The sequence below is a fragment of the Toxorhynchites rutilus genome, chromosome 3 (assembly GCF_029784135.1).
Source record: "Toxorhynchites rutilus septentrionalis strain SRP chromosome 3, ASM2978413v1, whole genome shotgun sequence".
Taxonomy (NCBI): domain Eukaryota; kingdom Metazoa; phylum Arthropoda; class Insecta; order Diptera; family Culicidae; genus Toxorhynchites; species Toxorhynchites rutilus.
This window is the reverse complement of record NC_073746.1, coordinates 220,366,672-220,387,801: the sequence shown is the minus strand read 5'-3', so window position 1 is coordinate 220,387,801 and position 21,130 is coordinate 220,366,672. Positions and strand designations below refer to the sequence as shown.

General features: G+C 39.4%; 1 protein-coding gene across 1 annotated transcript; it reads left to right on the top strand.

Moving 5' to 3' along the window:
• Positions 1-413: 413 nt before the first annotated feature.
• Positions 414-1,082, top strand: LOC129779877 (probable 28S ribosomal protein S6, mitochondrial). The gene is made up of 2 exons (XM_055787622.1): positions 414-566; positions 617-1,082. Exons 1-2 carry the CDS (start codon positions 522-524, stop codon positions 1,019-1,021), a joined length of 450 nt encoding a protein of 149 aa, XP_055643597.1. The 5' UTR covers positions 414-521; the 3' UTR covers positions 1,022-1,082.
• The last annotated feature ends 20,048 nt before the right edge of the window (positions 1,083-21,130 follow it).

The following is a 21,130-nucleotide window of genomic DNA, read 5'->3' as shown; positions in this document are numbered from 1 at the left end:
CAAATTGGATTCTGATTTTAATAAAATACCAGGGGTACGACTAAAACGTCAAATCCCTCATATTGCCAGTGTACCCAATATTGCTGCGGTTTACTGACATTTTGGTTCAATCAATGACTGTTGTTTACAACTCGGTCCGGTTATATAGTCGAATAGTGGCTAACTTTAAACTCCATGTTAAATGTGAACACCTCCATGTGAAACCGAAATATGAAAATCGCTCATGCAGTTAGAATAAAGCAGCGCATTTTTCGATTTCAATCTTCGTAAATGATATGTTGATAAACAAATAACGCCATATTGATTTTGATTTTGGGTAGCCTATATTCAATTGATGTCTAACCCCTGTAAAATACCAGCAAAGCAGCAAGTTCTATCGAATTAACACAAAATTAAACTGTTTGATTTAAGCGTGCACGATAGATGTCATAACAAAGAATTCTATCGTTCACCGGTATTTGCATAACATTATTGGTAGATCGCTGTTGGTCGGGGAAGTTTAATTGAGATCGGCCCTAAAAATGCCCACATACGAGCTCTCGTTAATTCTTCGCCAGATGCCCAGGGTAAGTTATCATTAAATCCGTGAATTATTTTTAATACTATCTGTTTGCAGCCGGAAATTGTGACCGTGTTGAAACGCACAGCTGAAGCAATTTTTGAAAAGGGTGGTTTCATACGTAAACTGGACAATTTAGGCACACGACCTCTTCCTTTTAAAACTAGCAGTCACGGGTTGGTTCACCGGACCGGGTCGTATTTTGTGTTTAAATTCGATACGCCACCATCCACCGTCGATGACCTGGAAGAGGAGTATGGTCGAGACGTGGACATTATACGAAAACGAATTTACAAAGCCGATGCTACCGTACAGGAAAACGTAACATGTACACTGCACGATGAAATGCTCCCTCCAGCGTATAGGAATGATGTGCAGAAAATGATTTCTGCGGCGAACAAGTACAAGAAGAAAGGCTTCCAATATAATTCTGGTTTTGATTATTATCCGTTCCAAAAATAGAGTAGAAATATGTTTGTTATTTGTTATCTCAATCGGAATAAATGAAAACCTTAGTAAAATATATTGAATTTTTTTTTGACGTAGGACTACGTCTTTCATTTCTATACCGGGGTGTAAAATCAAAGTTTCGAAAACGAAAGCGTTACGCCGGAGAACGAGATTTTGAGCGTTAATAGCTCCTAAACAACTGAACGAAATGGTATGACAAACACTTCATTCGAAAGATAAAATGTCTACGCGTTCTATACTTGTTACTTTTTGATCCAAAAACTTGTTCCAATAGTCTTAAAATTGTTTTCAAAACAGGCTATTGAAATCACCAATCGGTATATAAGCGAGCGCCGCTCGGAAATCCACTCCGTTCTAATTGAACAGTGATTGGAGCATGTTGTCGCTGTTGTGGTGAAGCTCTTCATTTATCATGAAAGCGCGGATGAACGGTGTCACCAAGAGCCTGTTTGTGCACCTTAGGCCAGAAGGGAGGAGAGTGATGCCACAAACGGTTCCCCGGGAAGACATCGCTACATACACATACACGCGCGGAATTTTTTCCGTTTGGATGCCATTCAGCATCGAGAAAGTTCCGGAAAGATCTAATCATTTCTGGAAAATAAACTGCCAGTTCCTCTGGGAATTTAAAAATACATTCATGTGAAAGAGTTTATTTGAATGTTTTCTATCCATGTAACACTGTGACCAAATATGTTTCAATCAAGTGCTATTAACAGATGGTTATCGAGTTAGTATTAACCACTGGTGGGCTTCCAGTATCGAGGAAAATGTGGAATTATCTCATCGTTACTGAAAATAATCTACCAGTTCCTCTGGGAATTTTAAAATACATTCATGTGAAAGAGTTTATTTGACTGTTTTCTATCCATGTAACACTGTGACCAAATACATTTGGTTTTGTGATTTCTCGCGTAACTTTTGAAAAGGTCCTATGTAACAAATGTAAACAAATCGAGTTAATGGATGCACGCTATTAGTTTTCAAATCATTGAATGCATTATAAAAACAATCGTTCACGTATCTATCTTCTTCATCTTTTAATCGCCGATGCAAAAAATATCCAATGTACAGATTCGGAATTCAACCATTCGGCTGTTACTTCAGACGTCTCTTTCCTCCGACGCTCGAAACGTCCGAAGTAACAAAGCAATCAAAACAACACGAAGTCGTACTTCGGTCGTTTTGAGTTTTTGTTTCTTTCAGGTGTTGTTATCTATGTCAGTGCAATTCAACGAGTGATGACAATAATAATCTGTCTTTAGAATGAAATGCTGATGTTTCGATTGTTCTTCAGTAATTAGTTTCAAATTCTTATCGTGAAACGTAATATGTCCAATGTGCAAACAGGGGCAGTCAAAACGTCCAATGTAACATTTTTCGCTCCGAGGCTTCAAATTTAAGCTCAAATCACGGAACAACTATTACGATTGGTTTTTCAGAGTTATTATTGACTGCTAGTGGTAAAAGTAGTGATAAAGATCGATATCTTTTAAGACAATTCGCGGAATAATGTTCGGGTCTTCAACTTCATTTTTCTCGAGTTGACGAAAATGTTACATTGGACCTTTTCAAAAGTTACGCGAGATTTTTCAATCAATCGCAATTAACAGGATAGCTTCTGAAGATTATTCTTCCCCATCATAAGAATATTTCCGTATCCAATATTGTATGCGCCCGCAATCGATTATTGCTCAGTCGCCGAAAGTTCCGAGCTCAGAGAGTTCATTCCCCTCTAGTTTGCCTTCCAAATTGCCATCGTAAACCACGTCTTCTCTCGATTCAATCACGCACAAAAAGCATACTTAAGCGATATTCTGGTGGTGAGACACATTCATTTTTCGTGAGGACATCGACAAGACAACATCGTTGCTGAGGGTGCTGGACGGCGAAGGATCGAGATCTGCCCTGAAACGCAAGCAGTTTGTTTGAAACTGTGAGGGAGCACAGAGAAGCCGATCCTTCAGGAGAAGAGAAGGTGACCATCGAAGCAGCCGCTACACACACACATACACGCACGGAATTCTTTCCGTTTGGATGCCATTCGGCATCGAGAAAGATCCGGAAAATAATCTGCCAGTTCCTCTGGGAATTTAAAAATACATTCATGTGAAAGAGTTTATTTGAATGTTTTCTATCCATGTAACACTGTGACCAAATATGTTTCAATCAAGTGCTATTAACAGGTGGTTATCGAATTAGCATTAACCACTGGTGGGCTTCCAGTATCGAGGAAAATGTGGAAATATCTAATCGTTGCTGGAAAATAATCTGCCAGTTCCCCTTGGAATTGAAAATTACATTCAAGCGAAAGAGTTTATTTTAATGTTTTCTATCCATAAAATATCCATAAAATACATTTGGGTTTGTGATTTGTCAATCAAGTACAAGTAGCAGGAAAGCTTCAGAGGATTATTCTTCAGAACAAGGTTTTTCGTATCCTATATTGGATGCATAAAACCTTGTGCCTAAAACGTAACGCTCTCGTTTTCGAAGTCCCCCAAATATTCATTCATTCAGAATGGATTTAGATTCAACTTCAAACAAATGATCTCTAAATCAATGATGGTCCTACGTCGCCCTTGCGGTTATACCATAGATATAACCCACTTCCTGTTTTTTTCATTATGATCTATTCAAAAGTTTGGAAAACAGCACAAACGCAAGACATTGTATTAGCGAATTTGTTTCTGTTCAGTTTTAACCCCAGTGCCACACTAACTGCTGTCAAAACGTTTTTTGACGTAGGACTACGTCTAACCGGAAGATATAGGGGATGAAATGGGAATCTAGGCACTGAACAAGGAGGAAAAAATGCAAGATTTGGAACGCTTATAACTCGAGCATTTCTCAATAGATCGCAAAAGTTTTTGCATCAATTGATAGGAAATATATCTACGCATCTATCATAACGAATAACATTTCATTTTTCTTGAGATAAATAATTTAATAATTGTGAAATATCAAGCATTGCCAAAATGCACTATGTACCCATTTTTGATTGGTCCATTTTGTGCTCCTCAAATCGTACCGACCAAAACGGGCAACCAGAGCAGCAGCGAAACAGAATGAAGCACGATTGGAAAGGAAAAAGAAAAAAATGAACGAAACATTGGTCGCAGTCTCACACATGCGTAACTCTCGAGCCAGCCAGTCAGCTTAAAAATCCCCGCTCCGCTGCCGTAACGATCATTCTTATTCAAACCGTACTCCACATCGGTTCGCATCACAACACATCAACAAACCAACCCAAGCAGCCATGTGATTTTTTTCAACATATTGCTACCTCTGCTCTCGTACCGTGAGAATCATTCGATTCGACGTTTGGCATTCGTGGTGAACACACGTGTTTTTCTTCGCTCCTGTGCTTTAAATTAAATATCGGTTATATCGTTAAACGTTAGTGAAGCGCGTGCCTGTAAAGTGATGGCTAAGAGACGTAAGAAGCAGGGACAAAGTCCCAATAAAGCAAGTGTAAGTAGTGATGGGCACGACAAACGCCCGAGAAAAGAATCGCTTCGTTCGGTGCGAAGCACGAAAACTCCCGATCTAGCGAGCAATCGGGATAATGAGAATGCATCAATATGCGATGACGCATCAGACTGCAGCGAAACAACGAAGGCAATCAATGTACCATCGAAAATAAAACTCCCTCCGTTGATGGTCAAAGGCATTCCCCTGAGTCAGCTTATGAAAGAATTATTATCACGGCATATTAAAGCCGAGTTTAAATTGGGCAGAATTGGCATCAAAGTGGTGGTCTCCTCCAGGGCAGACTATGATAAAGCTGCAATGTATTTGAAGGAACTCAAGGCTGAGTTTTTCTCCCACGACATTCCGGGGGATAAACCATTTAAAGCTGTCCTGAGAGGTTTACCAGAACTAGATGTGAATGATCTCTTGGCTGAGCTTCATGATCACTATAAAATCATCCCAACAGCAGTGCATCGCATTGTAAGACGTGACGAAAAAGTGAAACACTATCACCATCTTCTCTACTTGCTCCACTTTAAAAGAGGAACCGTAACTATGAATAGTCTGCAAGCAATTCGTACACTTTTTTCCATCATCGTGAAGTGGGAGCCGTATCGTGGTGGGAACAGAGACATCACGCAATGTCAACGGTGTCTCAATTTTGGCCATGGCACACGTAATTGTAACATGGCCCCACGCTGCAACATCTGTGCTCGGAATCATATCTCGTCGGATTGTCCGGTAGAAGGGGCAGCAGCACTGAAATGTGCCAACTGTGGAGGTGATCATAATGGATTGGACAAACAATGTCCTAAACGCGAGATGTTTAAACGTATCCGAAAGCAGGCGTCGTCTAATAACCAACCGAAACTGAAGAAACAGGCTGATACAGTGTTCAAAGCGAATGACTTTCCAGCGCTTATAAACCGATCCTCCTCCCGGCCTAATATGGATGGTATCTCCACCCACAACCAGTGGACCACCCCTCCTCCCGGATTCAGACAACAATCACCACCAAAATCCGATCCTCCTCACAATAATCCGGATCTCTTCAATCCAGCTGAACTGATGGAGATATTTGTCAATATGTCAAATGCTTTTCGTCAATGTCGCAGTAAATCCGAGCAGTTGCAAGTACTCGGGAAATTTATTATCCAGTATGGTTCCTAATAGCCTAAACATCTTAACCTGGAATGCTTGCTCTGTTCGGGCAAAAAAGTACGAGCTGGAGGAATTTGTCAGCAAACACAAAATTGATGTAGGTCTCGTCACGGAAACCCACTTAACATCTAAGGACAATTTTTCACTGCCAAACTATACCGTCATACGTTTGGATCGTTCCAACTCCAGGGGAGGAGGGGTTGCGATCATTGTGAAAAAAGGCATACGGTTCTGTGCAATTCCACACTACAATACCTCCATCATTGAAGCTGTCGGTGTAGAGGTGAGAACGCTTGTTGGTTCGCTTCAGTTTATCGCGGCCTACTGTCCTCGACAATGTACTATCGCCAGTGGTCTGTCTGCTAAATTCAAGAAGGATCTGACAACCATCACCCGTACCAATGCTAAACTGATAGTGGGCGGAGACTTCAACGCAAAGCACGAGCTGTGGGGCAATCATCGACGAAACTCCAACGGTCAGTATCGAGGAAAATCCAGCTCTCGATTCACCAGCAGATATCGACCACGCACTTGAAAGTTTCCGAGCTGCATTATCTGAGGCGGATAGAGCTTGCATTCGAAGTGTTCCTGTTAGGGGTAAGTTTATAGAAATTGACCCTCACACATTATTAATTATCAGATTTAGAAACATATATAGACGGCAATTTCAAAGAACGGGTGATCCGGATAAAAGGCGTATCGCTCGCAGACTCACTAGAATGATTGCATCTAGGATGGATACACTCCGAAATGAAAATTTCGGACGTGTTGTCCAAGCCTTAGACACTCGGTCTCGGCCCTTTTGGAAAATAGCAAAAGTGCTGAAGACAAAACCAAAACCTATTCCACCATTGAGGGTCGAGGAGTCAACTTTCATAACTCCAACCGAGAAGGCCGATGTAATTGGAGATCAGTTTTATAGTTCGCATAGCATTGGACTTAACATGCCGAGCCGATATGAACAAATGGTTTCATTGAGCATCATCAGCCTTGACAACCAAACAGGTCCTATTCCCCCAGAAGGAGTGATTACAGTAGAACAGCTTTGCTCAGCGATGAAGAGCAGTAAAAATATGAAAGCTCCTGGGTTTGACGGCATTTTTAACATCATTTTAAAAAATTTGACCATGAAAGCATATACAACTCTATGTCATATTTTTAATAAATGCCTGGAGCTTTACTATTTTCCTTCTTCATGGAAACTAGCAAAAGTTATTCCAATACTCAAACCCGGGAAAGATCCCACGTTTCCATCTAGTTATAGACCAATAAGTTTGCTCTCATCGCTGAGTAAGCTGTTCGAAAAAATAATTAACCAAAGGCTGCTGATGCACATTGAAACCAATAACATCATTCCTTCACAACAGTTTGGGTTTAGAAGCGGACACTCAACATCGCATCAGGTGCTACGGATGACAAACAACATCAACAAAAATCGAGCGGTGTCCAAGTCTACTGCCATAGCATTGTTAGATGTCGAGAAGGCATTTGACAATGTTTGGCATGATGGACTTGTCCACAAGCTCATTCAGTACAATTTTCCAATATATTTGGTCAAAATCATCCGTAGTTACCTGCAACAGAGATCGTTTAAGGTATCGTTGCATGGAATTGTATCTAGAACTATCCCTATACCAGCAGGTGTGCCGCAAGGTAGTCTGCTCGGTCCTGTTTTATATAATTTATACACATCGGATGTCCCTCATTTTCCTGACTGGTGCATGTTGTCTCTCTATGCAGATGACACTGCTCTCAGTGTGAAAGGTCGGACTACACGTGAACTCACCAGCAAACTTCAGCGATGCCTAAACATATTTGTTGAATATGCTTCTTCGTGGAAGATCAAAATCAACGCTTCTAAAACCCAAGCAATTATTTTTAAACATCGACAAACGTATAAGTTGAACCCATCACCAGATTGCCGAGTTTCGGTGGGAGGGTCTCCGATTCATTGGTCTTCCGAAATAAAATATCTTGGGATCACACTTGATTCGAAGTTGACTTTTCGATCCCACACAGAAAATATCATTGTTAGATGCTCCATTTTAGTGAGATATCTTTATCCACTAATTTGCCGCAAATCCAGATTATCTCGGACTAACAAAATTGCCGTCTATAATCAAATAATTGCACCAGTAATTTTCTATGCTACACCTGTGTGGGGGTCCTGTGCAGAAACACATAAGATTAGATTACAAAGAACTCAGAACAGGACACTCCGGATGCTGCGGAAGATATACTCGGACCATAGAATTGCATGAGATGACCAGATGTCAAACAGTAAAAACTAAAATTTTAGCTCTGAATGAGAAATTCCAGCAGAAATGCTCTCAATCTAGATATGATCTGATAAGCTCATTGTATATAGTAGATTAGTGTAAATAGTAGGATAAGTAGGTTTATCTTGTAAATAGTAGGTTAAACAATCTCTTAGTTTTAGTTTAAAATCACCAAAAATCAATCCCACTATGGATAAATACATTCCTATTAATATAGTATCACTTCAATGTATTAAAATAGATATGAAACTAAAGATGTAAAGAAAAAAAAAATAATTCTGAATCACTTATGTATGTATATACAATGTTAATCAACTGAAAATGTAAATAAAATCAATGTTTGACTTGACTTGACTGCAGCCATGTCTGGACATGGTGAAGGAGGAAAAGTGAAGAGAAAGGCAAAATCCCGCTCGAACCGTGTTACTCTGGAGTTCCCCGCAAGGGTAGCTAGGCCGAGCGCGTTAGTACCAGGGCACCAGTCCACCTAGCCGGCGTTATATAGTTTCGGCCGCCGAAGTGATCGAGTTAGCTGGCAAAGCTGCTCGCGACGATAAACCCGCATTCGGAACAGAACACATTCGGTTCGGTGGACCTCAAGACAACAGGCAGCAAACGCAATCGCAAAACGGCATCAGGTAGCAGAAGAAAAAAGTTTGTTCTTTATACAAACTGCTTTGGTGGCAAATCCAGAACAAGGCGGCATCGAGGGCGTTCGAAATGGTTTTTTTTTCAAAACCACGAGTACAAAGTTTACTAAATTGGAACCTTTCCATAAAACAAGGCGCTTTTCAGGGCCATTAAACCTTCCAAAAAAGAGTTTAGGAAATACAGTTCAATTCTATTCTAAAACATTATCCAAAATAATAATAAAACACAAATTGATTTTTTCATAATTTGTTTGCCAGGATCTGATGAGTTGTGAATTTGGCAGTTGTTCTGAGCTTATTGATAGTTGGGGACTTTCCTGATTATTCAATTTTCACCAATTCTTAAATTGTTTCCAGATTGAAAGTACAGTAATTTACAATTAGTTCGACATTTAGCTAATTGGACGGACATGTAATGCGACTTATTTAGTTGGACATTTTTGTAAACATAGAGATCCAAATTATGACCCCACATTGAAAGTCGACACTGTACCACTGTCATCGCAAATGTTCAATTACAGGTTAAAATTACCTCCAATCCGATACTGAGTGGTGGTAATGCGACGTGCCATTGAATGTAATTTACTGTAAAATATGTCACAAGCTGGATAGGAAGAAATTTTCCAACTGTGAAAGCTGTGGCGAGTGGCAAATGCAATCGCTAAACAGAAAGGTTTAGCCGAACAAGATGGGGATATCGAGTAATAACAAAACAATAAACTCTTTAGATTGAAGATAATTTTGTGATCCTGAAAAGGACCCTTTTGACGTAGGACTACGTCTAACCGTAAGATATAGGGGGTGAAATGGAAATCTAGGCACTGAACAAGTAGGAAAAAATGCAAGATTTGGAACGCTTATAACTCGAGCATTTCTCAATAGATCGCAAAGGTTTTTGCATCAATTGATAGGAAATATATCTACGCATCTATCATAACGAATAACATTTCATTTTTCCTGAGATAAATAATTGAATAATTGTGAAATATCAAGCATTGTCAAAATGCACTATGTACCCATTTTTGATTGGTCCATTTTGTGCTCCTCAAATCGTACCGACCAAAACGGGCAACCAGAGCAGCAACGAAATAGAATGAAGCACGATTGGAAAGGAAAAAGAAAAAAAAAGAACGAAACATTGGTCGCAGTCTCACACATGCGTAATTCTCGAGCCAGCCAGTCAGCTTAAAAATCCCCGCTCCGCTGCCGTAACAATCACCATTCTTTGTGTGGACACCGACTGGACAACATCGTTGCTGGACGAGCAGGACGGCGAGGGATCGAGTGCCTTTCTCAAGGCAAGAGGGTGGAGGTGGTAGCGCTGGAGTAGAATAGAGTAGAGTTTTCAAAGGGCCTTTCTCAAGGCTAGAGACGAATGAACTGCAAAAGTTTAAAGTCTCTATAATACAAGACCTTCCTTCCTTCCGTAACGATCATTCTCATTCAAACCGTACACCACATCGGTTCGCATCACAACACATCAACAAACCAACCCAAGCAGCCATGTCTGGACATGGCAAAGGAGGAAAAGTGAAGGAAAAGGCAAAATCCCGCTCGAACCGTGTTGGTCTGGAGTTCCCCGCAAGGGTAGCTAGGCTGAGCGCGTTAGTACCAGTGCACCAGTCCACCTAGCCGGCGTTATATAATTTCGGCCGCCGAAGTGATCGAGTTAGCTGGCAAAGCTGCTCGCGACGATAAGAAAACCCACATTCGGAACAGAACACATATTCGGTTCGGTGGACATCAAGACAACAGGCAGTTGCAGCAAGTGGCGAGTGGCAAACGCAATCGCAAAACGGCAGCTGGTAGCAGAAGAAAAAAGTTTGTTCTTTATACAATCTGCTTTGGTGGCAATTCCAGAACAAGGGCGTTCGAAATGGTTTTTTCCAAAACCACGTGTACAAAGTTTTCTAAATTGGAACCATTCCATAAAACAAGGCGCTTTTCAGGGCCATTAAACCTTCAAAAAAAGAGTTTAGGAAATACAGTTCAATGCTTTCTAAAACAATATCCAAAATAATAATAAAACACAAATTGATTTTTTCATAATTTGTTTGCCAGGATATAATGAGTATGTGAATTTGGCAGTTGTTCTGAGCTTATTGATTTTCATCAATTCTTAAATTGCTTCTAGATTGAAAGTACAGCAATATACACTTATCTCGACATTTAGCTAATTGGACGGACCTGTAATGCGACATATTTAGTTGGACATTTTTGTAAACATAGAGTTCGGGGTCCAAATTATGACCCCACATTGAAAGTCGACACTGTACCACTGTCATCGCAAATGTTCAATTACATGTTAAAATTACCTCCAATCCGACACTGAGTGGTGGTAATGCGACGTGCCATTGAATGAAATTTACTGTAAAATATGTCACAAGCTGGATGGGAAGAAATTTTCCAACTGTGAAAGCTGTGGCGAGTGGCAAACGCAATCGCTAAACAGAAAGGTTTAGCCGAACAAAATGGGGATATCGAGTGATAACAAAACAATAAACTCTTTAGATTGAAGATCATTTTGTGATCCTGAAAAGGACCCTTTTTAGCCTGCATGTAAATCCAACGAGCGAACAAATCGTAATGAATGTATTTTTTTGCCATCGCTGCCTTTTAACGCTCATTCGTTCGTCTCGTTGGACTCGCCCCTTTGACTGAGTCTGCCGATTTGTCTCTATCCTGTGAGCGTGTACCGCTAAAGTACAAAACGCGCGGATCCGCTGAAAAATATCTCATTCTATTTCAAATCGTAAATCAGTGTGGCTGTATGGCATCGTTTCACATCACATCGCATCAACGGATTGGTGCCGGAGCACCAGTATACCTAATAGCGGTTATAGAATTTCGGCCGCCGGAGTGCTCGAGTTGGCTTGCAAAGCTGCTCACGACAATAAGAAAACCCGCCTACAGAACAGCACATTCAGTTCGGTGGCAACAACTAGTTTCAGCGAGTGGCAAACGCAATCGCAAAACGGCAGCAGGTAGAAGAAGGAAAAAGTTTGTTTATACAGACTGATTTGGTGGCAAAACCAGCCACCGTAAAACACGGCGCTTTTCAGGGCCATTAAACCTTTTAAAGAGGAGTTATTAAAAGTTATTCACAATACCAATGCATTCTAAAGTGACATAATATGATATATAAAATGAACTGATTTATTTTGTTTATGCTTGTTTTTGAACTAATTGGTGGTTGAGGTCTTTTAAATTGATCATTCAGTTTTCACAAACCCATGCATGGTTCCCGAATTAAAAGTGGCTTCAAATTACAACACATTGTATGCATGATGGCATTCACGAATTTTCATGGTAGCAAGAACTGCTTTCTTTGGTTAATAACTGATGTTGAAAATTGACTGAGGTTACATCTGCATTGTATAGAAGTTATGTTTCTGCTGTCAAGAAGTTATGGAGCAACATGATGAGCTATGTATTTCCTGCTGCTCTGTTCTTATTTTAAAGGACTTTAATCCGAAGGTCATCCGTCCCTGTATTCACTGTTGGTTTTTCAGAACGCTTATAGCTCGTCTATTTCTCGACAGATCGTAGAGTTCGTCTCCAAAACTTCAGTTCTTTTTCATTTTTATTTATTTTGTATGCGGAGACTACAAATCTTACAATTCATTCGTCTCCGAAGCCACAGTTTAAGGTACGGTAATGTGCTCAATAGTGAAATATATGATAGTGAATGAGCTGAGGACCACTATGCATTCCCTATCATAGCCATCATTTTGATTGTACGATATGTGCATACGCCAAAAGATGACCGGCGTTGAACATTTAATAAGTACAAAGCCTTCAGAAAAATATCAAGAAGCAACTATAAGATAGTGAGAAAAAATTGAGAAAGTTTGTAAAAAAAACGCAAAAACACAACATCAAAAGTTCTTTTCAGAACCTTCAACATGTTCATAAAGAACATTAAACTAATCCATTTTTCAGTTATATAGGTAGGTATTCACGTAGGAGAAGAAAATAAAGCAATATATTTAAAATATATATTTAGCAAAAGCTGTCTCCCCTTTGTATAGTCCTACGTCACTCCGGTTATGTCCCCGACATTACCCACTCGTCTTTTATTCACTCAGTTTCAAACCAGTTCGAACAGGTTCCACCCGAAAGCTGTTAGTTTCGCACTGAGATGTTTCACGGGTTGGAACTCGGGTTCACCAACACAGCTATACTGCACTGTCAAGTTCCGAGTATTGTTTTGGAAAATCTAAAAATAAAGACATAGAAAATGGTAAACCTGCTGCTTTTGCTTTTGTATTATTGAAATCGTAATTCAATTCGGATTCTGATTTTGAAGAGTATATTCGCGTAGACGGCATTAAGCTTCGTGTGCTTTCATTGGGAGGCGAAAATAATTATGGATTTTCAGGTGAAATAAACATGCTTTTTAAAATCAAAATTATGAATGAAAAACTTTAACGTATTGTTTTTTTTATTCTATGTGATTTTTTTTATACCATTTATTTATTTATCAGGCTCATTAGCATTTTATCTGTAACAGAGCCGGGTTTTTATCGTGTACATATACATATGTTTATGTTTCTATAAATTGTAAATTACACAGTAGAAGTAGTAGCCATTTAGGCGTTAGGTTTTCTGTTCCATTACATTATGGTGAATTACACGTAGTAGCCATTCAGGCGTAAGGGTATTCTATCTGTTTTTCCATTGTTCAGCAGACCGGACAGCGGAGACAGTTGATATTGATCATTGTTGGGTTATTTATAGAACAGCAGCCCGACGTTCCATGCAGAGCAGAGCAGTTGTATGAATCGATCTTTGTTCCACCGTGGACGTAGTTATTCTATAACAATACAAAGATGGTCAATTGAGGGCCCTGAGTTTGAACTCACGATCGATCGCTTAGTAAGCGAACGCGTAACCAAGTGGCTACGAAGACCCCCTTTCTATGTGATGAAATAAGAGTTTTTTTTTCTAAAATTGCTAAAACATATTAAACGAAAACTGTGTCTGATGATGATTTTATATTATATTAGTAATTAATTGTGGAACAAACAGGAAATGCATCGACAAATGGTTAAGTGAGTGTCAGGACTACATGTGTTAGGTAATCAAACAATATGAAGTAGAAATTTTCATACAAACTTTTATATTTTTTCACTGCACTTGGCCCTTCTGATCTTATAGAGAAAAAACTACCTCCCAAGCACTAATCTGGTGGCGGTGGCGAACCTGACGTCGATACTGCACATTTGTCATCGCAAATATAAACAAATCAGACTATGTAACGCACACCAACAAACCGCCGCATTCGTGAACCTGAAAACGTTTTTTTATTACAGTGACAGTGTGACACTAACTCAGTTTTAAAAGCGAATTCTCTATATGAGAACGTGCATGAATAAAAAAAAATTGACGCTTAACACTCCTATACTCGCACATAGGTCTCACAGACCGAGGAATCAATATATGGACTAAAAAATATCGACTAGAAAACAAGTCGCAGAAAGTTCCTAGGAATCGTTTTATATCGTCTTTTTATGCACAACAAAAATACAGGCATTAAGTTTTTTTTACCAAGAACACCGAGCCAAAGAATATTACTATATGAAAACTTGAAATTTCAGAACCTTTATTATCTGGCAACGATCTAGAAAGTCGTTACACCCATACCTCGCTATATGACCGCTCTTTATACGGCATTTCGCTATAACGACCCTCTTCAATTCAGGCACATTTTCGATTTACGGCTTAAAACGTTTCGTTATAACGGCAAAACAAATTCGAGGATTGGTTCAAAAATCACTTTTATACAGAAGTGAAAAAATATTTGCGAGACAATTACTTAAGCAACATACCAATTAGGTATGTATACATACACATATTCCATGTAACATGAAGTTGTTTCATTTTTGTTTATAGATTATTGTTGATTTTTATGTATGTATGTTGTATGTATTGTATGTTTTATGTTTATATTATGTATGTATTTTTGATTTGAATGAATTTAGTTTCTGATTAAAATGAAATAAAAAAAGACGAGTGGGTAATGTCGGGTACATAACCGGAGTGACGTAGGACTATACAAAGGGGAGACAGCTTTTGCTAAATATATATTTTAATTTTATATAAAATTTTTTCTTTATTTTCTTCTCCTACGTGAATACCTACCTATATAACTGAAAAATGGATTAGTTTAATGTTCTTTATGAACATGTTGAAGGTTCTGAAAAGAACTTTTGATGTTGTGTTTTTGCGTTTTTTTTACAAACTTTCTCAATTTTTTCTCACTATCTTATAGTTGCTTCTTGATATTTTTCTGAAGGCTTTGTACTTATTAAATGTTCAACGCCGGTCATCTTTTGGCGTATGCACATATCGTACAATCAAAATGATGGCTATGATAGGGAATGCATAGTGGTCCTCAGCTTATTCACTATCATATATTTCACTATTGAGCACATTACCGTACCTTAAACTGTGGCTTCGGAGACGAATGAATTGTAAGATTTGTAGTCTCCGCACACAAAATAAATAAAAATGAAAAAGAACTGAAGTTTTGGAGACGAACTCTACGATCTGTCGAGAAATAGACGAGCTATAAGCGTTCTGAAAAACAGGAAGTGGGTTATATCTATGGTATAACCGCAAGGGTGACGTAGGACTATCGTTGATTTAGAGATCATTTGTATGAAGTTGAATCTGAATTCATTCTGAATGAATGAATATTTGGAGAACTTCGAAAACGAGAGCGTTACGTTGGAGGCACAAGGTTTTATGCATCCAATATTGGATACGGAAATATCCTACTGATGGGGAAGAATAATCTTCAGAAGTTATCCTGTTGATTGCGATTGATTGAAAAATCACAAAACCTAATGTATTTGGTCACAGTGTTACATGGATAGAAAACATTAAAATAAACTCTTTCATATGAATGTAATTTTAAATTTCCAGAGGAACTGGCAGATTATTTTCAGTAACGATTAGATATTTCCACATTTTCCTCGATACTGGAAGCCCACCAGTGGTTAATGCTAACTCGATAACCATCTGTTAATAGCACTTGATTGAAACATATTTGGTCACAGTGTTACATGGATAGAAAACATTCAAATAAACTCTTTCACATGAATGTATTTTTAAATTCCTAGAGGAACTGGCAGATTATTTTCCGGATCTTTCTCGATCCAAACGGAAAGAATTTCGTGCGTGTATGTGTGTGTGTAGCGGCTGCTTCGAGATCTTCCCGGGGAACCGTTTGTAGCATCACTCTCCTCCTGATGGATTCCCTTCTGGTCTAAGGTGCACAAACAGGCTCTTGGTGACACCGTTCATCCGCGCTTTCATGATAAATGAAGAGCTTCACCACAACAGCGACAACATGCTCCAATCGCTGTTCAATTAGAACTGAGTGGATTTCCGAGCGGCGCTCGCTTATATACCGATTGGTGATTTCAATAGCCTATTTTGAAAGCAAATTTAAGACTATTGAAACAAGTTTTTGGATCAGAAAGTAACAAGTATAGAACGCGTAGACATTTTATCTTTCGAATGAAGTGTTTATCATACCATTTCGTTCAGTTGTTTAGGAGCTATTAACACTCAAAATCTCGGTCTCCGGCGTAACACTTTCGTTTTCGAAACTTTGATTTTACACCCCGGTATAGAAATGAAAGACGTAGTCCTACGTCAAAACCAACAGTGAATACAGGGACGGATGACCTTCGGATTAAAGTCCTTTAAAATAAGAACAGAGCAGCAGGAAATACATAGCTCATCATGTTGCTCCATAACTTCTTGACAGCAGAAACATAACTTCTATACAATGCAGATGTAACCTCAGTCAATTTTCAACATCAGTTATTAACCAAAGAAAGCAATTCTTGCTACCATGAAAATTCGTGAATGCCATCATGCATACAATGTGTTGTAATTTGAAGCCACTTTTAATTCGGGAACCATGCATGGGTTTGTGAAAACTGAATGATCAATTTAAAAGACCTCAACCACCAATTAGTTCAAAAACAAGCATAAACAAAAAAAATCAGTTCATTTTATATATCATATTATGTCACTTTAGAATGCATTGGTATTGTGAATAACTTTTAATAACTCCTCTTTAAAAGGTTTAATGGCCCTGAAAAGCGCCGTGTTTTACGGTGGCTGGTTTTGCCACCAAATCAGTCTGTATAAACAAACTTTTTCCTTCTTCTACCTGCTGCCGTTTTGCGATTGCGTTTGCCACTCGCTGAAACTAGTTGTTGCCACCGAACTGAATGTGCTGTTCTGTAGGCGGGTTTTCTTATTGTCGTGAGCAGCTTTGCAAGCCAACTCGAGCACTCCGGCGGCCGAAATTCTATAACCGCTATTAGGTATACTGGTGCTCCGGCACCAATCCGTTGATGCGATGTGATGTGAAACGATGCCATACAGCCACACTGATTTACGATTTGAAATAGAATGAGATATTTTTCAGCGGATCCGCGCGTTTTGTACTTTAGCGGTACACGCTCACAGGATAGAGACAAATCGGCAGACTCAGTCAAAGGGGCGAGTCCAACGAGACGAACGAATGAGCGTTAAAAGGCAGCGATGGCAAAAAAATACATTCATTACGATTTGTTCGCTCGTTGGATTTACATGCAGGCTAAAAAGGGTCCTTTTCAGGATCACAAAATTATCTTCAATCTAAAGAGTTTATTGTTTTGTTATCACTCGATATCCCCATTTTGTTCGGCTAAACCTTTCTGTTTAGCGATTGCATTTGCCACTCGCCACAGCTTTCACAGTTGGAAAATTTCTTCCCATCCAGCTTGTGACATATTTTACAGTAAATTTCATTCAATGGCACGTCGCATTACCACCACTCAGTGTCGGATTGGAGGTAATTTTAACATGTAATTGAACATTTGCGATGACAGTGGTACAGTGTCGACTTTCAATGTGGGGTCATAATTTGGACCCCGAACTCTATGTTTACAAAAATGTCCAACTAAATATGTCGCATTACAGGTCCGTCCAATTAGCTAAATGTCGAGATAAGTGTATATTGCTGTACTTTCAATCTAGAAGCAATTTAAGAATTGATGAAAATCAATAAGCTCAGAACAACTGCCAAATTCACATACTCATTATATCCTGGCAAACAAATTATGAAAAAATCAATTTGTGTTTTATTATTATTTTGGATATTGTTTTAGAAAGCATTGAACTGTATTTCCTAAACTCTTTTTTTGAAGGTTTAATGGCCCTGAAAAGCGCCTTGTTTTATGGAATGGTTCCAATTTAGAAAACTTTGTACACGTGGTTTTGGAAAAAACCATTTCGAACGCCCTTGTTCTGGAATTGCCACCAAAGCAGATTGTATAAAGAACAAACTTTTTTCTTCTGCTACCAGCTGCCGTTTTGCGATTGCGTTTGCCACTCGCCACTCGCTGCAACTGCCTGTTGTTTTGATGTCCACCGAACCGAATATGTGTTCTGTTCCGAATGTGGGTTTTCTTATCGTCGCGAGCAGCTTTGCCAGCTAACTCGATCACTTCGGCGGCCGAAATTATATAACGCCGGCTAGGTGGACTGGTGCACTGGTACTAACGCGCTCAGCCTAGCTACCCTTGCGGGGAACTCCAGACCAACACGGTTCGAGCGGGATTTTGCCTTTTCCTTCACTTTTCCTCCTTTGCCATGTCCAGACATGGCTGCTTGGGTTGGTTTGTTGATGTGTTGTGATGCGAACCGATGTGGTGTACGGTTTGAATGAGAATGATCGTTACGGAAGGAAGGAAGGTCTTGTATTATAGAGACTTTAAACTTTTGCAGTTCATTCGTCTCTAGCCTTGAGAAAGGCCCTTTGAAAACTCTACTCTATTCTACTCCAGCGCTACCACCTCCACCCTCTTGCCTTGAGAAAGGCACTCGATCCCTCGCCGTCCAGCTTGTCCAGCAACGATGTTGTCCAGTCGGTGTCCACACAAAGAATGGTGATTGTTACGGCAGCGGAGCGGGGATTTTTAAGCTGACTGGCTGGCTCGAGAATTACGCATGTGTGAGACTGCGACCAATGTTTCGTTCTTTTTTTTTTCTTTTTCCTTTCCAATCGTGCTTCATTCTATTTCGTTGCTGCTCTGGTTGCCCGTTTTGGTCGGTACGATTTGAGGAGCACAAAATGGACCAATCAAAAATGGGTACATAGTGCATTTTGACAATGCTTGATATTTCACAATTATTCAATTATTTATCTCAGGAAAAATGAAATGTTATTCGTTATGATAGATGCGTAGATATATTTCTTATCAATTGATGCAAAAACCTTTGCGATCTATTGAGAAATGCTCGAGTTATAAGCGTTTCAAATCTTGCATTTTTTCCTACTTGTTCAGTGCCTAGATTTCCATTTCACCCCCTATATCTTCCGGTTAGACGTAGTCCTACGTCAAAAGGGTCCTTTTCAGGATCACAAAATTATCTTCAATCTAAAGAGTTTATTGTTTTGTTATTACTCGATATCCCCATCTTGTTCGGCTAAACCTTTCTGTTTAGCGATTGCATTTGCCACTCGCCACAGCTTTCACAGTTGGAAAATTTCTTCCTATCCAGCTTGTGACATATTTTACAGTAAATTACATTCAATGGCACGTCGCATTACCACCACTCAGTATCGGATTGGAGGTAATTTTAACCTGTAATTGAACATTTGCGATGACAGTGGTACAGTGTCGACTTTCAATGTGGGGTCATAATTTGGATCTATATGTTTACAAAAATGTCCAACTAAATAAGTCGCATTACATGTCCGTCCAATTAGCTAAATGTCGAACTAATTGTAAATTACTGTACTTTCAATCTGGAAACAATTTAAGAATTGGTGAAAATTGAATAATCAGGAAAGTCCCCAACTATCAATAAGCTCAGAACAACTGCCAAATTCACAACTCATCAGATCCTGGCAAACAAATTATGAAAAAATCAATTTGTGTTTTATTATTATTTTGGATAATGTTTTAGAATAGAATTGAACTGTATTTCCTAAACTCTTTTTTGGAAGGTTTAATGGCCCTGAAAAGCGCCTTGTTTTATGGAAAGGTTCCAATTTAGTAAACTTTGTACTCGTGGTTTTGAAAAAAAACCATTTCGAACGCCCTCGATGCCGCCTTGTTCTGGATTTGCCACCAAAGCAGTTTGTATAAAGAACAAACTTTTTTCTTCTGCTACCTGATGTCGTTTTGCGATTGCGTTTGCTGCCTGTTGTCTTGAGGTCCACCGAACCGAATGTGTTCTGTTCCGAATGCGGGTTTATCGTCGCGAGCAGCTTTGCCAGCTAACTCGATCACTTCGGCGGCCGAAACTATATAACGCCGGCTAGGTGGACTGGTGCCCTGGTACTAACGCGCTCGGCCTAGCTACCCTTGCGGGGAACTCCAGATTAACACGGTTCGAGCGGGATTTTGCCTTTCCCTTCACTTTTCCTCCTTCACCATGTCCAGACATGGCTGCTTGGGTTGGTTTGTTGATGTGTTGTGATGCGAACCGATGTGGAGTACGGTTTGAATGAGAATGATCGTTACGGCTTACTTACTTAAAATTGCATTTTTATTGTTCGGTTTGTGCATGTACAGAGTTTCAATTTTTTAAGTGATACAGCTCTAGTGGCTTTTCAGCTTTGTTAGATTAGATTTCTACTAAATTTGATATACTGTTTTTACAGCAAAGTTTGTATGCTATTTGTGCTTTGGCACTTGAAATTTAAATTGAAATTAAAACTACTTATAACTACTATTTACACTTAATACTAACATGTACAAAAAAAAAGAAGAAATCGAAATTTAAACAAGGGATCTGATAAATTGAAATTCTGAGCTATTCGCTTTTTCCATTAATTTTCTTCTTGTTTCAGCGAGTTTCTCTTCCACTAGGAGTATGGCTGCTTCATCGTGTAGATCGACTGTTCTGGTCCCAAACGGTACATTTAGGATCATCCGGAGAAACCTGTTCTGAGTTCTCTGAATTTTATTGCGATGCGTTGCCGCACAAGAGTCCCACACTGGCGAACCATAGAAGATTGCGGGCGCTACAATCTGCTTATAGACAGCAAGTTTGTTAGGCCTGGAGAGCCTGGATTTGCGACAAATTAGCGGGTATAAAGCTTTGATCAAAATTGTGCTTTTGAACAAAACTTTATCCACATGCTGGCTGAAGAGTAGTTTGGAATCAATGGTTACACCAAGATAAGTAATCTGTGAGGACCACTCAATTGGCTCACCATTGACTACTACTTTGCAGTTAGGCGCTGGTATAAGCTTGGGAGATAACCTGTGACGGAAGATGATAGTGTCTGTTTTTGAAGCATTGATTTTTATTTTCCACGACTTAGCGTAGGAAACAAAGATATCAAGGCAATTCTGAAGTTTGTTCGTCAGCTCCCGTGGGGTTCTTCCTTTTACTGAAATTGCAGTATCATCCGCAAAGAAGAAATAATTGCATCCAGCAGGAAGGTTCGGAAAGTCTGACGTAAAAATGTTAAATAAAATCGGTCCCAGAAAACTACCTTGGGGAACACCTGC